Source organism: Euleptes europaea, chromosome 14, assembly GCF_029931775.1.
Source record: "Euleptes europaea isolate rEulEur1 chromosome 14, rEulEur1.hap1, whole genome shotgun sequence".
NCBI classification, from domain to species: domain Eukaryota; kingdom Metazoa; phylum Chordata; class Lepidosauria; order Squamata; family Sphaerodactylidae; genus Euleptes; species Euleptes europaea.
In genome coordinates this window covers 37,307,840-37,326,054 of record NC_079325.1, presented here as the reverse complement: position 1 = coordinate 37,326,054, position 18,215 = coordinate 37,307,840, and the positions used below count along the sequence as shown (strand labels likewise).

The window sequence follows — 18,215 nt, the reverse complement described above, 5'->3', positions numbered from 1 at the left end:
ACATAAATATTATTTCAAGGAGTGCAATACAATTCTCCTTGTCACACAGCCAGACTCCATAGAAAACTGGCTTCCAAAATAGTTACGTGTGGTATATACATGAAGCATTAAAAGCAGTTAACAGAGGTTGCCTGTGGCTAATCTATACTTTTGATGCTGGTTTAACTGTCATGGTGTGCCCCCCACACAGACATCCTGGGAATTGTTTCTTGGTAAGCACGCAGAACATTTTCAGTTCAAAATCATTAACTACACTCACATAACTACAGCTTCCTCAAGGGAGAAAAAAAAAGCGATTATGAAATCAGTTTAAGTCTTCGTTTAAAACAGGATGTTGTCGAGATGTACATTGTGAGATGGTGGCCAAGTTAGGGAGAAAACGGTGAGGTAAAATTTCCAGGACGGTAGAAAACCGTGTCTTAAGACACATTATGTGTCTTAGACACACTTCTCATTTCAGAGTGGTCGTCTGAGGGTAGAAATAGGCACAACCATTTGGGGAGGCAAAGAGCCCTTACCCTGAGGTGAGTTTTCACCTCAAGATTCGCAAGGATGCCTCTGACCCCTTCACAGGAAAAAGATCAAGTTAAGGCACTCTAAGAAGTGTCCGAAAGCTAGCCATTTTCATTTAAAAAAAAAAAAAAAACCCACTTCAGCCTGTGAAAACAAAAGGCTTGTTTATTTCTTGAACTAATTTTGACCACAATGGGGGCATTGAGAATTTAGGGAGCACAATGATATGGCCTTGGCGGGGAGAGAGTGGTGTCTGGTCGGAAAACATGGCTCCTGCAGAGCTCAGAGCCAAACAAGCAAACTGAGTTCTCTTTAAATGCAAAAAATGGGGCACATTAGCATAATCCCAAGAATGAAGAATTCTGCATTATCTTTATATTATAAATTTTCTGGGGGGCGTCAGGGAGAAGGCACAAGCAGGCATTTCTTCTATAGGGAAAAGGTGGCCTTTTTAGATCATGCCCCCAGCAGCCCCTGAGGAGAATTCAGCCTAATCCCACTGCATCCCCCCCCAACCCCATCACTTTCCCTTGTCAGCTCCCACCATGAAACCACCGCTGGCCTTATAAGAAGATATTCTTTCTATGTTTCCATAGCAACAGAAACAGATTTAGAATGGCAAGCAGCAACCATGCCATTTTGTTCCCTTCCCCCCCAAAAAAAAACATTGTTTTTTAGACCCTACCAAAAAGCTACAGGGCAGGAGATGGGGGTAGGGAATTGCCAAGTGGCCAGACAAAGCAGCCTGACAACTCTTGCGCCGTCAGCGCTCAATCTGTACAAAATCAACAGGTAAAGCTTTGCCCCAGCAATGGAGAGGTGTCTGCCGCTGACATCTTCTGAAGAGGCTGCTGTTAAAGTACCGCTCTTTGTTCCGAGTTTGGCCAAATGTCACTTGAAGCTAGGGCGTGGCTGGCCGCCTTTAAACTACACCTTAAACTGTGCTTTAGCACTGAGGGGTTCCTTGCTTCTCTGAAGCATGACCCTTTTAAATCCTCATGGCAAAAAATCTTAGATGAGAAACTGGCGTTGTTGGGCTTCTCGCAGGATATGTTATCAGATCTTGGGAAAACTGAAGCTTTTACCAAAATTAAAAAGCGCATTAAAGAGCTCGATTATAACAGCACTACTTTTCGTGCTCGTCGCGTCTGTTCATCCCAGTTCTTCGGAATACCCCCTCCATGTGGTCTGCCTGCCTATACATATTATCTGACAACTCCTCGTCTCTGTAGAGCTTTTTGCTTGGCTAGATTGAATGCTAACCCTTCTATGGTAATGCAGGGCAGAATTCTGAATATACCATACTCGGACAGGATCTGCCCTTGCTCTTCTGGCTCTATTGACTCATTAGCCCTTTTGGAAGGCCGCTTTTACGAGGAACTTCGATCGCACTATATTTCCCCCCTTTTAATATACAAATCCAATGCCTCTGTGACTGACATAATGCCTTTTTTACTAAGCGACAGGGACCCCAAGGCTACATTGTCAGTGGCAAGATCTGTTTCAATCCTTATATCCCTCCAACACTAGATATATGCTGCTCAAGATTAATTGATCAAGGAGCTTCTAAGGGATAAAAGAGGAAAGGAAAGGAAAAGGTTAAAGTACCACAACAGATTAAAAAGTGGGCAATTCTATAACTGGAAAGAGAACACAAGGCCTTCCTTCTGACCAGGATTTTGACCTGCAGGACACAAAACCCCATTGCAATGCCGTCTCCACTTTGTGGCATCATGCCCTGGCTGTGTGTTTGGTGGAAGCATTTAGCAGGCCACAGATGGAAAGTCAGGACTGGTCAAGATAGACCTTTTGCACCAATTCCACCTTTGGACCTTTTAAGCCCTGAAGCCATCCACACACAGACACGCCCAATGCTGAGGTTAAGGGCCGTAGGAGAATGATTAAGCCAAACTGCCTGTACATCTGACGCTTGTAACTCCATCCTGTACAAGTTCCTCTTTGGGCATGGAAGAAGCCGGACATGCAAGGCAACGGGGGCGGGGGGGGGGGAGACTTTAACATCCAAAGCTGCTCTGTGTTTGTGGTCTACCATGTCCCAGATGAGCCCTCTCACACAGCAGTAGGCAACACGGATGTGCGAGTAGTGACAGACGCCTGCTTCAGCAAGCCCACCATCCTCCTCATACAAACAAGCACGGGTTTCTGCTTTCCCCAGACCAGGATGCCTTCTGACCCAGTTCGTGGGCAGACCAGCTGTGCCTATCTACTTCCTTGTTTACCATCCAAACTGTGCCCTCCAGATTAAACAGCATCACCTTTCCCTCAACCAACACCCTAGCTAGTAAAGCCAAAAACGAGGCAGGTGACCATGCTGGCTCTTTCCAAAGCTCCCACATAAAACAAGGGTGGGGAGGTGCAAGATGGACATGTGGTGCTAATTTGTCACACGCTGGCTCCATTTCCTCAAGCATTGCCATGGCAACAGTGCGGGTACAGGCCTGCCCACCCAACGCCACCTGTTCCTCACACGCAAACCGGAGCATCCGCCCTCGCAACTCAATCCAGCAAAGAGGCTTTGGGAAAAGGCTTAACAAAATAATCATCCTTCTGCTACAAGCAGGGCTAAAAACCCAAAAGTGTGCAACATTATTTCTGGGGCACAACACCATGGCCGATTCCTCTGGTCTGTATCATTCCAGAATGCAGATAGAGATGAACATAATTGAACAGTCTTCCTTACAAACACAACCCCCCCCCCCAAAAAAATCCCTGCATTCCAAAAGTCTAGGCTAAGCTAGACTCCTATGGCCCGAGAAGCAAATTTCCTATAAGGTAATTTTTATATATATGTTTGAGAGAAAACTTCTTATACTTTTAATATGATATGAATTTGAAAGAGTCAGATATCTTTCTTTTCCATGGCACCATCTCCAGTTTTGTTTTACTACCCTCAAATTCTTCCACAGTCAAGGCAGAGACACCTCCCCCAAAAGTCAGCATGCTCCCAAACCCCTTGCATTGGCTCTTCAGCATCTTCCCAACTTCGATTCCGTCCATTTAATGCTCTCACCACCTCCCCGGCTGCAACTGATATCGTTGAAGGGTGCGTAGCTGAACCAAGAAAAGGACACAGGGCTACATTGCAGATAATACGAAAGAAAGCTTCTTCTGACCCACAAGGGCTGTTTCATGCAGACCAAAGCTGCAGCCAACAAGCCACAAGACATGCAAAACTTAGAATCATAGAGTTGGAAGGTACCACCAGGGTCATCTAGTCCAACCCCCTGCACAATGCAGGAAATTCACAACTACCCCCCCAAACCCCCAGTGACCCCCACTGCATGCCCAGAAGATGGCCAAGATGCCTTCCCTCTCATCATCTGCCTAAGGTTATAGAATCAGCATTGCTGACAGATGGCCATCTAACCTCTTCTTAAAAACCTCCAGGGAAGGTGAGTTTACCAACTCCAGAGGAAGCCTGTTCCACTGAGGAACCACTCTAACTGTTAGAAAATTCTTCCTAATGTCAAGACGGACTTCTCTTTTATAAGCCAAGACTCAAATGTTGGTCCCTTGTTTCTTCACCTCACCCCTCCCACTCCTCATTATCAAAATGTCATTTGGAAGCTCCCCAGGACAGAGACTTGTCTTGTATGGCAGGCTCAGTAAACTACGTACATCGAGGGCACCATTCAAATCACTAATATACAACAACCCCATCGAGAAACTCAAAGTCCTTCCTCCCATATCATGGGGAATGAACGTCACCCCAGAATAACCATACATTGTGCCTCTAAGTAAGCCCACACATGCTGCCCTGCAACCTAACTGGGGAGACCCTCTCATTGTGGCTTTTCCCCGCCTTGCAGACAAATCAGCCTTTGTTCCAGCTGCAAAGTCAACTTCAGCAATCAACTCCCCCCCCCCCACAAAAAAAATCCTCAGAAGGACAAGAAGCCCTGGCTAAACCAAGAAAGGGCACATTTGTTAAAACTTCAGTGAATGCCTTTTCTTCCTTCTCCAGCTGTCCTTCAATGCAGCCCTTAAGAAATTAGTAATTTATTCCTGAAACTATATGCGAGCGAATTGCACAAGAGCAAAACACAAGACCTAAATATCGGTATGGAGATAAGGAGAGCCTTTTGGGTCTCTAGGCTAAAAACAACAACTTTAAAAACAACATTAAAACCTCACTCAACGCAATACATTATGGAACTGCACAGCATCCCCTGGGCTATGCACTAGTGAGAATGTGGGGTGCGGGGGTATGTGTACACCTCTAAATCTGCCCTTTCAGCAGCTGGGCAAGAGGGTGGGCAGAGCTAAGAGGAAGGGGGAACTGTACTAAAGAAATCTTCTGTGTGAAAGGTCATTGGCTTTTAATATTTTCCTGCTGTTGGTCTTTAACATGTCTTAATGTGGCTGCTTACTGTACCACTGATTTATTTGCTGGCCTTTATATTGTTATTGGATACGTTTTATTGCTCTAATTGCATCAGAAGTTGCCTCGAGAGCTTGCATGGCTGAGAGAATGGGGATACAAATAGTTTCGATATGTAAATAGGGGAAATTAAAGGCAGCCACAAACACGTGAATAGGATGAGGGAAGCAAACACAAAGTGTGCATCAAGGACAGGCCAAACACACCTGCTCGGACTTTCACCACCCAGGCTGACCACAGGTTTCCAAATGGCTCACAAAGGAAAGACAAAAAACTAGTTTGGGCTGTTGCAATACATGGGAAGAACTGGGCCAAGGCACCATGCCTTATTGCTCTCTTCCATTCGATGGACCACAGACAGGTCTCATTCTTGGGAGGGGGAGAATGAGGAAGAGAAGAGTTGGCTTCACTAAAGAAGCCAGACTTGGCTTAAAGGCCAGCAGTTGTGGACTCTCCACACTGAAAGATTTCTGCTTGCTGCTGCCAAAAGATGCATGTGCAAGATTTAAGAAGTGCCCCTCGCCTTTAGAGAAGATCCAACTGTCCACCATGCTGACAACATATAAGCACAAATGTGCATCTAAGTGCCACATATGTCAATGGACCATACTAAACTCATAAGGAACCTCACTGAAAAGTTCTACCCATGCTTCAGGTATCACTGAAAAGGCACACTTTCTCCACACCCATATATCAAGAGATACTGCATTACCACTGTGCTACTACAATTATTTGCAAGTGGATATTCCTGCATGGACAACTTCAATTGTGAATGACTGCTGTAGCAAAATAGTGGCATTATAGCCAATGATGTGTGGATGCCCAGCTCCACATTCAGCACCCTTCTAAACTGCCTCCTCCCATAAATTTGAGATTTCGCAACTGGAATCATTCAAGTAACAGCTGGAAATGGAAGGAAATGGGGACAGAGCAGTGTCTCATAGTGAAACCTGAGAGGCAGCCCCCTCTAAGAGGAGGAAATTCTGTATCATCTTTGCAGCGGGCATGACTGGTTCATTCATTCATTCACACCTGATGCAAAGATGCAATCTGAGTTTTGTCATCCTCGGAAGAGTTTGCCTGTTGCTTCTCTGCCTGAGTCACTGCTCCCTGTGATCAAGAGACAACTTGCTCAACACGGGGTGGGCTCCTCTAAAGGAATGGGGTCATTTTTAGCCTTACTCATAGATGCAGGGGAGGAAGCACGTACCTTAACTGACCGTTTGGGAAATGCTGGTGTGACTAAATATAAGAGTCCTGCTGGATCAGACCGGTAGTCCCATCTAGCATACTGTTTCATACAGTAGCTGACTAGTTGCTCTACAAAGCCAACAAACAGAGCAAGAGGCCACGGCCTTCTCCTGATGTTGCCTCCTAGCACTGGTATTCAAAAGTTTACTGCCTCTGAATATGGAGGATCTCTTTAATCACCATAGTCATTGATGGATCTCCCCTCCATGAATCTGCCTAATCTGCCATCAACACTCAAGGCCATCACTACCAGTGAGTTGCACAGTTTAATTACTAAGTATTTCCTTATGTCTGTACTGAATCTGTTATTGAGTTCACGGGGTCCCTAGAGCTCTAGGAGAGAGGGAGGGAGAGAAACGTCTCTCTGTCCACTTTCTCCACCCATGCATATTACCACAAACCTCTATCATGTGCCCCCCCCCCCGTAGTCTTTTCTTCTAAAGACTTGTGTTTAGGTTTAAGCAAGGAATTTTTCCAAAGGTCAGGATGGCTAGTAACTGGAGGGGGGGAAGGGTTAACTTTCTTGCAGCTTGGCTCACTTCCATGAGTCAGCTAGAGCTGTTAGTTCTGCAAGCGCCCCTTTCAGTCTGCCTATTTCCTAATGATATTACTGATTCATTTGAGATGGCAAGGGCCAGGAGGAGGAGGAGAATGAGCTGGAATAGACTGCAATTTCCCCTTAAATCAGACATCCCACAGCTTCCCAAAACAACCACAACTAGCCCCACACACACGCCAGCCCAACAGAGACACTGCAGTGTCATCCTAATGCATTCAGCACTGCACCCCGCTGCTGCAGAAGAAGGAGGCTACAGCAGCACTGCCAGAATAGGCCATCGCAGAGAGAGAGACGAGCCAGGGGTATCTTCTGGAGAAGGCAGCAGGAGCAAGGCTACGATGGTGTCAGTGATGGAAGAAGCCAGCTTTACAACTCAGAAGCATGATCAGCCGAGCATCAGATCTCACAGGGCCCTGGATGCTCGCTAAAGTGGCAGAGAAAACACCAGTAGGATTCCCTACCCTGCTGGGGAGCAACTTTGATCTCTCTTTGCTGGGAAGGTCCCTGCCGTGTAAGCCAGAGTATCCCAGGTCCCTGACCCTCAGTTCCCTGTGGCTGCCATGGAAGCCTGCAATGTTTCTCAGGTGCAAAGTACCCGGCACCAAAACCCACCTACAGCTCCCAAAAGGGAACAAGGCAAATTTGCAGAGATTTTTCGAAACAGGTTCCATCTAGCCCAGCACACCACTAGTGGCCAGCAAGATGCTTCTAAGAAGGAGGCAAGCAGAACACATTGGTGATGCCCATCCCCGTTGCTCTTGCACAGCATCTGGTGCTCAGACATAGTCTACCTCTGGACACGGTGGTTCTCGCTCATGGGTCACAGCCAGATCATGAGCAGGGCTGGGTGGAAATTACTTTTGCAATTCAGAAGACATGTATTCCAAGCCTCTCTAATTTGAAAAGGTTACAAGCACCAGCCTTTTAATTGCAGCTGAGCCCATACCCCCCTCCTCCCACACCACAAAAGAAATGCACGTGGGAGCGTATGAGTTTAATTGCACGCCAGTTTTTTCTTGCTTACAACTGGGGTTAGGTTTCTGCTCTGAAAACAGATCTGGAAAACCATAAAACAAACTAGCTTTGTAGCATAAGGCCAAAGTCCATCTTACTCAGCATTATGTTGGCAGCTTATGGCAGCTCACAAGCAAGCCACGAAAGAACACTGCCCTCTCGCGCCTGTTAGTAAGAGGTAGATTGCCTCTGCAGATGGAGGTTCCACTTCACTTTTATGGCTTATAGCCATTGTTAGACGTCTCCCCAACCATGAAAGTGGCCAATTCCCTTTTAAAGTAACCTAAACTGTGGGGCATCATGATTGGTAGTTAAGTGCAGTATGAAGGAAGACTCTCTTTTGACTGCCCTGAATCCATCCATTTCAGTAGGGGACTGTGCACTCTACTATTGTGAGAGATGAAGATTAAAACAATGCAGAATTTTATACCACTATCATGGTCTCCCTGCCCCGGTTATCTTTTTTTAAGGCTCCACACACACACACACACACACACACACACACACACACACACACACGCATTCTTTAGCCTTTCTCATGGGGAAAGTGCTACAACCACTTGATCATTTAAAGCTGTATTTTTCTGCCACTTTTCCAGTGCTACAATACCCTTTTTATGATACGACAACCAGAGCCATATTGAGTTTTCTAAGTACAGCCATGCCATGGGCTTATACAAAGGCGCTGAGATACTGGCCATTTTGCTTTCAAAAAATATTATTTCCTAATAATCCCAAGTATAGAAGTGGCCTTTTTCAACAGTGCCATAATCAGAGTTCACATTTTCACAGAACTATCCACCACAACCCCAAGATCTCTTTTTTGGTCAGACCCACCAACATTATCTTTAAAGTTATTTTTTTGCCCCAATCTGCATCAGATTAAGTTAATTTTGGTTTGTTCTTTCACTGCTCTCTCCTCCCCTCTAGTCTGGAACGATCGTCTTGGAGTTCTTCCAAGTCCATTTCGTTGTGTTCCTAGATCTTGACTCTTGCCGCCATATCCTGGATTTCATCATCAACTACCTAGTGTTCCAGATGACATATGACCAACACATATGATTGCTACCCAGTTCAGCCCTCACTCCGGATTATTTTAAACAAATAGCTGCTGAAATCGCAACTAAGTTCCCTTTTCTTAGCCAAAATGTTAACAGCCCCTCTTCAAACATAATCCTTCTTGTGCAAGGAAGCACATGCTAGCTTACTTGGGAGTAGGAAGCTTACAAATGGGTGTTTGTTTTCACTGGTTAATTTCAAAAGGAAAAGTATTAGGAGCCAAGGACTGAAATTCACAGGCACGAACCCAGAAACATTGGGGGTTACTGCACTTGTGTTCCCACTGATGTATTAAGAGTTTGAAAACGTTATAAAAAATACTGTTCGCACTTTGTTTGGCCCCTTTAGCTGTGAAGACGTCTTACAACCATTTATAAGCCGTGGTATCCAAAAACCCTTTTAAAGCGATGTTTTTTACAACATTTTCAAACTCTTAATACATCGCTGGGAATACAAAGTGCGGTAACCCCCACTGGCTGCAATTCTAAAAACACTTTCCCAGGAGTGAGCCCCATTGAACAAAATGGAACTTACTTGGGAGCAGACCTGCTTCAGATTGCTCCCACTGACAGGTTACTCAGTAGCAAAAGAAATGCACAGTTCACATACTTAGAGAACTCAAGCAACATAAGCACTTAAAAGGGGGTTCGTGGCTGGAGCTCTGGCAATCCCAACCCCACCAAATACTCAGAGGCAAAAGTTTCCACAGATATTAATCCCAGATGAATAGTCTTACATCTGACTACCGTGGATTCATCCTACAAAATTCCTTCATTGTAATGCACATAAATTAAAGAACGAAAAATCAATGCCTCTTCCAGGATCACTTCTGCAGAAAAATCCAATGCAGCGAATGAGATGGCAACAAAACAATAACTCAGAGTCCTAAATGATAAGGATCGAAATGGGAAGGAGAACCCCACCACACAAGAAACGGTAGCGCAAGAAGCACTATATCTGAACCCCAGAACCTTTTTAAATACCTGGTGTGAAAACTGTAACAAATTAATAGAAGAGTACAGAGTGCTACTCCATGTGCAGAGTGCTACTCCATAATGACTGACCAACCAACGTCAGCTGCCACATGACAATGATCTGGCCCATTAAAGGTGATACCTGTTCCTTCCCAATAGCCACCACAGAGAAGGAAACAAGGATGTTGCAGGCAAGCTGGGGGGGAGGGGGCGCTTAGCCCACCATCTCTTCCTTCTCTCCCTCTTCGCAAGAGCCCTCCAACAGACCTGCTAAGAGATTATGATACAGAACAGTTTGGCCTACAAGCCTCCCCAACCCTTTTTAGAAATTAAGTACCACTAATGCAATGTTTTTTTTGGGGGGGGGGGCAGGAGAGAATAATCTGGTAAACTGGGAGAGGGGGACAGATAAAACCCAAACAGGTTTGCAGCTCTGCTTCCCCAGAGCCAGGAAAGCTAGCGGGGCTAACAAGCAGCGAGGAAAGAAGATCAAAATTTTAAAGGCAAGGGAAAGTCGGACCTGACCCACATAAGATTTTGGGGGAAAGCTAAATATAGCAGGGATTGTAGAAGTCCTGCCAGTAGCAGAAGTATGTTGGCACTGCCAGGAAAAAGAACTGAAATGGAGGAGAACATCGAATGCCTGGAGGCCTGGGCAGTGAAGGGCCTGACTGGGAGGCAGTAAAGTAGAATGGGGGGGGGAAGGTCCCACTATGTAGCCTGCGCAGCATTGAGATGCCATCAGTTGGAGGCCAAGCAGACTCCAGGCCTCAGAGCTGGCAAAGAGAAAGACACTAGCCAAATGGCAACCAGAGGATATCATAGGGCAAATTCTGTAGCCCAGGTACTTGCCCAAGGTCGGACCAGAACCAATGGGTTGAAATTAAATCAAAAGAGTTTCTGTCTAGACATTAGGAAGAATTTTCTAACAGATAGAGCGGTTCCTCAGTGGAACAGGCTTCCTCGGGAGGTGGTGAGCTCTCCTTCCCTGGCAGGTTTTTAAGAAGAGGTTAGATGGCCATCTGTCAGCAATGCTGATTCTGTGACCTTAGGCAGATGATGAGAGGGAGGGCATCTTGGCCATCTTCTGGTCACTAGGGGTGTGGAGGGGGGAGGTAGTTGTGAATTTCCTGCATTGTGCAGGGGGTTGGACTTGATGGCCCTGGTGGTCCCTTCCAACTCTATGATTCTATGACAGCAGGGAGGAGCCAGAGACATATACAAGGGGGACATATTTTCCCCATTCCCAGGGCCAGTTCTATCCTTAAGGCAGGGTGAAGCACTCTACCTTCAGAAAATGGGTATTTCAGTACTTTTTAAAAGCAACAAATAGAAAGGTAGAAGTTATTAAAATATTTTCACCACCACCAGGGAAAATCTGGCTGCTCCAGGAATTAAAATGTCTCCTTGAGCCATCTCTGCAAATTCCACAGGGACTAGCACCTTAATACGTTGAAGTGCCAAGCAACGAAGCTGATGAAGATATTAGATTCATTCTTCTCTAAATGCCAGCATTATTATTACTGTTATTATTTTAGGAATCAGCCTAAGAATTTTTTAGCACGGACATATCGCTACAGCCTGCCAGGTCAGAATCTATCTGTGGACAGCGGCCAATCTGATATCCCAGGGAGGTTAAGCAAGGCAGGATTAGAATCTCCATCATTTGCCCTTAATCCTCAGCATCAGTAATTGGAGATTTTACGGTTTCTCAAAAAGGAGACTGGAAGTTATCAGAGCCACCAACCAACATCAGAGCTGTCTCTCCTTACAGTCATGTTCCTCTTTTAAAGCACATATACAAACAACACACCTTCACATCCTGTGTCAATGAGTTCCACAGACCAGTGGCTCTATCAACAGGTTCTGGCTAAGTGGTCCAGCACACACGCTGCATGGTTGGATGGTAGAGGTGCCCGGTTCAATTCCTAGCATCTCCAGTTAAAGGATGTCATATAGCTGGCATTGGGAAAGACCACAGACCTTGGGGGGGGGGGGGGGGGCTCAACCTATCAGAGGAAATAAGACTAGGCTAGATAGGTCAATGGCCTAATTCAGTATAAGGGAGCTTCACAGGAGATTCAGACTTAAATCCCATCAGAGCCTGTTTTCTCACCTGTACCAACCACCCAAGAAATACCTATGGTCAGCAATCAAACTGAAAGGCTCAATCAAGCTGACATGTACAATCCAAGAGGATCACCCAGTTTCTTCCAGCATGGTGCAACAAGGTTGGCGGATGTAGCTTTCGGTTTAAAGAACAATATTGTAAAATGCAGGGCTGCTGGTGCAGAGAAGAATAAGATACCCTTTGCTGTAAGCTACATTTAAGGAATAGTTTTAAGTGCGATGACAAACTGGGGAGGCACCAACGTTGATCCCCTCTTTGATCCACCTATGCTAAAAGAAACCACAGCATCCTGTAGCAATGAGTTCCACAGAAGCACTTCACAAGGAACTACCCCCTTCTACAGTCTGACACCTGGCCATGATACTGGACAGCCCTCTGGCTTGACAGTTTGTCTGATCTCTCTTAAAGAATGCACAGATAAATTCTCCAGCTCTCTCTGAAAGCCATGCCTGCATTTATTTAAAAAAAAACCAACCATTATGTGCATGTGTCCCTTCCAATCATTTTTACCCCAAGCTGAAAATCATCCCACTGTTTCTTCCCAAAAGAGGCTCCGTTATGCTCACCCACCAACAGATCATTTTAGCCTCCCCCTCTCCTTCATCTCTGCCACATACCAGCAAAGAAGAAGGAATTCTGAGCAAACTAGCCTCGAAAATATAGATACCGGGCGCTACAAAGCTTGTGGGATTATTATTTGGTTCAGATCCTTTCCTAGATTTGATGCTCCCAGTCAAATTCAGTACAAAGGGAGGGAGAGGAGGAAGGGACAATAACAAAGCATTGCTCCAAAACAATGCACAACTGCTGACCACCTGTACCCAAATTGGGGAGACTTTCCCAATTCCTTCCAAATTAAGGACCAGGCTTAAAAAAAAAAAAATCCCCTCCAAATTCCTCCCCTGCACCCAGACTGGGGGGGGGGGTTTCCTAAAACTGCCACCTCTTGCAGGGAAAGCAAAAGGGGGGGTTCTGCCCAAATTGCAGCCTCATGGGGGGGATGCTTTTTTCTGATCCATCCCCCTGTAGCCATGCGGGGAGGGGGGGGGTTCTCGACCCCCTCCCCTTTCGCCACAGCAAGGCTTTTGGCCAATCTGGGATGCCCATTCATTCTGCATGGCCTTCGGAGGCCTTGCCTCTTCTGTTGCTGCCGAAGGGGAAACTCAGGAGGAAAGCCGGTCCCATCCCTCCCCCCGCCGTGTGAACCCCCCGGCAGCCCCCTCCTCCTCGCCTCCCAGCGGCTCTCGGTGCAAAACAGCAGCGCCGGGCCAAACTGCGATCCCCCCACCCCGATCTCCGACTGCGTTCATTGCAAAAAGACCCCCCCCTTTTCCTCCCCCAAACCCCAATCACTAACCGGACTCCGTCGCTTGAGGGTCACATTCTTCCACAGCAAGAGGTAGAGTTGGTGCAAAACCCCCATCTTGGCTCCTTCACCGGTTGCAAGGCATGGGGGGGGGGGGGGCCGCCCGAGAGAAACCGGGGGTGGCGAGGGGGGAAAGGAGCCCGGCCCGCACTGCTCTCCTCTCCCCCGACCACCCCTCCCGGCTCTTGCTTCGGCAACCACCACCCTCCCTTTGTCTCGCTTTGTCTGCCGCAAATCGGAGGCAGAGATCAAAGTAGCCACCAGCCCCCTCTCCCCCCCTAAAAAAAAAACTTTTAAAAAGGGACCGGCTCTGTAATGCAAAAGTGAAATTTGCTGGGTTTAAAATTTCCACAAAAAAAAAATCTTATTTTTTTTTTGCAGGGACCGCGTTTGCAAACTCCCAAGATTTTGCCTCTTAGTCAATTCCGCTTTGCGGGGCGCGCCTCCCCCTTTCCTCTCTTCCCAGGTGCACGTCTGTCTGTTGTGATCGCCTTCCCTGCCACTGCATTGCATTTCGTTGCAAGCCTCTTAGCCCGGCCCCATCCCAGAGCCAGGCCCCGGCCTCTTAAAGCGGCAGCACGGATTTAACGGGGGGGAGAAGGGAGAGAGAAACGAAGCAGCTGGGCGATCTAATCCAACCACAGACCAGGATAGCCGCCCTCTTTTTTCCTTTCTCCCAGACGGGGCTCTTGTGCCTTGGAGCAACTGCGAGAAGAAAAAGGAAATGCATTTGAGAAGATGCTTTTCCCTGGTTTTGGAAAAGGGAGGGGCCTTTACCTGTTGAATTTCTGCCTGTATCATGTACAAAAACTCTGCGATTAACGGTTGCTGCTGTGATCTCTCTCTCTCTGAGACAGATTCCTGGACATCCAGTTTGTTTACTTAGGGAAGTTTTACAATGTAATAATCTTCCAAGTCAGCTAAGCAATGTTTATTTATTTCAAAAATTGTAGCCTCCGGAGTGCTTAGCCTTAAGAGGAAGCTTATGCAAACAATTGAATTAACAATCACACCACAGTAATAAATGCTGGATATTTTTAACCAATTAAACATAACAGACAACAAACAATTACATCAAAAGTGTGGGAAGACAGATGTTTATAAAATTATGCATGGGGGTGAGGAGAGAGAAAACTTTTCCCTCCCTTTCCTTTAATACTAGCACTTTGGAAGACCTGGTGAAATTGTTGGGCAATAGATTCAGGGCAGACAAAGAGAAGGACTTCTTCAGACAAAGAGTACTTGACTTGCAGAACTCACTGCCACAGTGAGAATGAAGCTATGGTGGCGTTGTGTGTGTAAAGTGCTGTCAAGTCGCAGCCGACTTATGGCGACCCCTTTTTGGGGTTTTCATGGCAAGAGACTAACGGGGTGGTTTGCCAGTGCCTTCCTCTGCACAGCAACGCTGGTATTCCTTGGTGGTCTCCCATCCAAATACTAACCAGGGCTGACCCTGCTTAGCGTCAGATCTGACGAGATCAGGCTAGCCTGGGCCATCTAGGTCAGGGCACGGTGGCGTTAGACAGGGATTAAACTAACTCACAGAGGACAGAGCCATTGATGGCTACCTGCCATGGTGGCTAAAGGCCACCGCTAAATTCCGAGGCAGTTTACCCTGGGAAAACTGGTTGCAAAGGGACAGCAGTGGGAATCTTTTACCTCTGTGCCCTTGCTCCTGGAGTAGCTGACTGGCCACTTTGGGATACAGGTGGAACTTTGGTCCTATCCAGTAGGGCTGTTCTTAAATTCTTATTAAAAGGCTCCAACCACATGTCCCTGAGAACAGTATATCAACAACGGGGTACCACTGGCAAGGTGTGTGTGTGTGTAAAGTGCCGTCAAGTCGCAGCTGACTTATGGTGACCCCAGCAAAGGGCTTTCAAGGCAAGTGAGAAGCAGAGGTGGTTTGCCATTGCCTTCCCCTGCAGAGTCTTCCTTGGTGGTCTCCCTTCCACGTACTGACCCCGCTTAGCTTCTGAGATCTGATAAGACTAGGCTATACCAGATAGAGAGCTAGCATGGTATAGTGGTTAAGAGCGGTGGACTCTAATCTAGAGAACTGGATTGGTTTCCCCACTCCTACACATGAAGCCAGCTGGGTGACCTTGGGCTAGTCACCATTCTCTCAGAACTCTCTCAGCCCCACCTACCTACCTGACAAGGTGTCTGTTGTGGGGAAGGGAAGGTGATTGTCTGCAGGTTTGAGACTCCTTAAAGGTAGAGAAAATCAGGGTATAAAACCCAACTACTATTCCTCCTCCCTTTGAAAAGTGGAAGGGCTGCTTGGCCAGATGATTAACTACCACACAGCAAACATTTTATTGTCCTTCCTTATACAAAACTATCGATGCACGGTCATGTTTCACAGAGTTTCCTAGGCAAAAAAGAAACAGAAGAACAGGTTCCCACCCTAAGGAATTTACAATCTGGAAAAGCAACGAATGTGCTCTGTTGGAGAACAACATGATTTTCCCCCAAGCACAAGTGTGGTGTTAAGAGTTGTGTTAAAAAAAAAAAAAAACAGTATGTGCAGAGGAAGGCACTGGCAAACCACCTCTGTTAGTCTTTTGCCATGACAACCCCAAAAGGGGTCACCATAAGTCGGCTGTGACTTGAAGGCACTTTACACACACACACACATCCTTGCAACAGGAATGCAACCAAGTGAGAACATATTTGAAACCTCCAAGACTAACAAACAGAAAAATGTTGTGCATGGTGTATAAAACAGATGACTGCATAGAATCGGTCCTCTAGCCATGTCTACATTACCAAAGGCAAGCTGGTGTTCAATTACAACAAGCACCACGCCTCCTTTGAATTACAAACTGTAGAGATTCATGTGATGTCGGTATCTAGCCCAGTGAGCTTTAACCCACAGGTCAGGACCCATCTGCTAGGTCACGGAGAAACTACATAGATAGGGTTGCCAGGTCCCTCTTCGCCGCTAGGAGGAGATTTTTGGGGCAGAGCCAGAGGAGGGCGGGGTTTGGGAAGGGCTTCAGTGCCATAGAGTCTGTGGTAATTGCCAAAGTGGCCATTTTCTCCAGGGGAACTGATCTCTATCGGCTGGAGACTGGTGGTAATAGCAGGAGATCTCCAGCTAGTACCTGGAGGTTGGGAACCCTATACATATATCCACCATCTGCCTTTAGCTGCTTTGGGGGGGAGGATCTGCTTGCAAGGTACCCTCATAAGGCCCAAACACTATAAAGTCCACAAGGACTTGTGATCAGATGTGCAACTCTGTTCCCAGATGCACATGGACCTGATTCAGATCAAGATCATGGTGTACATGCAGAATGGGCTTCTGCTTCCCCCCCTCCACACACACACTCTCCGGGGCATGATCCTGGTCCAAAATGACCTCAATGAGCTGGTATTTGTCCCACTGGGGAAACTTGACATGTGCTCATGGCTACATATAAATTTGCCGAATGGATCAATAGTGGCTTCCCTGGGCCATTTCAGGTCAAAGGTTGAAGCCCCCTCTCTCCCCACGGCCCTGATCCTACTCAGGCCCATGCATGCCTAGGAATTTTCTCAATGGGAAATTTCCGGTTCACATCTAGCAGAAACGGGTCTGGACTTTCTGTGTGAATTGTCTCTTAGAGAGGAACGGCAGAGGTGAGGTAACTCAGCGATAGACAGGATTCTTCCGTGGCTCTAATGCTTGGCTTGTTCTGCCCTCTGGCACACCTGCTGGTGCTCAGCTTGTGTTTCCTTTCCCTGGCTGGCCGCTGTCCTGGCCTTGATACCGGTGAGGTCATAACTCTGCCCCCCTTTCTGTCATATCACTGATGTCATATGACTGTGATGTCATTTGCATGCAACTTAGAGCAGGGGTGGGGAACATCAGGCCTGGGGGCCGTTTAAGGCCCGCGAAATCATTTGGTCTGGCCCTTTGTGGGTCCTGGCAGATCTCTAGCTCAGAAGGATCTGGTGATCCGCCCCCTCCCGCGGACAGGAATAGCCTCTATTCAAGGCGGATGTGAGTTTGCTTTGCCGAGAAAAGGAACTTTCCCCCCCCCTTGCAGAAGAGTCCTTAGCTATGGAGCTGCTAGGACCGCCCAAGAAACTGTGTTAACCCTTTCCCACCTGGGCCATGGAGAAATGTATTCCCTCTGTACTACAAGAGGGCTGAGGGAGGAAGTGGCAACAATGGAGAGGTTAAAGGGGGCAGGGCCAGAATGCGCGGGAAGGGTGGGTGAGTTCTTAGCCAGTGTGTCCTCATTTCATCCCTGCAGGTGGAGGTAGCAGGAGCCGGCTGTAGAATCCAGCCCCGACCACGTGGAGCAGGAGCAACTCCGTTGTGCGGCGGGACAGCTATGCCTGGCTGGTGCAATGGACCATCCTGTGCCACCAGGTGGGCAAGTGCGCCACCGGTTGCATGCATGCCTGCTTGGCTGCCCGGGGGGGGGGGCGTGTCACCTGGGGCAGCTGCCTGTTTGGGGCTTGGTCAGCTAATTTTTAAGTTGATAATTTTGTATGGCCCGTGAATGATGTTATAAATATCCACATGGCCCTTAGCGGAAAAAAGGTTCCCCATCCCTGACTTACAGGATTGCTTGCTGCCACCTAGGGGTTGAAAGTAGGTGCTGGGCCTGGAAAGTTTGAAGTCCACTGATTGTAGCCAACTAGACTTCCCCTTGGGGATTCAGAGAACGTTTCTGCCTCTTGGGACACTTTGCAGCTGACTGACCCAGCCCAGAACTGGTCTGTTATGTCCCTGGCCATAGAACATGACTCTGCCAAACCACTGCAGTCAGGCTGGCCCTGCACAGGATCCCCTAGTGACACAACCAGCGTGTCTCAGCCAGTGTGGTGTAGTGGTTAAGAGTGGTGGTTTGGAGCGGTGGAGTCAGATCTGGAGAACCGGGTTTGATTCCCCACCCCTCCACATGAGCAGCGGACACTAATCTGGAGAACTGAATTTGATTCCCCAC

General features: G+C 47.3%; 1 protein-coding gene across 1 annotated transcript in view; it reads right to left on the bottom strand.

The window, feature by feature from the left end:
- Positions 1-13,355, bottom strand: part of ABCA2 (ATP binding cassette subfamily A member 2) — an 86,821-nt gene extending 73,466 nt beyond the window's left edge. Inside the window, exon 1 of the mRNA XM_056860221.1 lies at positions 13,261-13,355. Within this exon, the coding sequence (XP_056716199.1) occupies positions 13,261-13,326 (66 nt within the window). The 5' untranslated portion in view covers positions 13,327-13,355. The remainder of the gene's footprint in view (positions 1-13,260) is intronic.
- Positions 13,356-18,215: the final 4,860 nt, after the last annotated feature.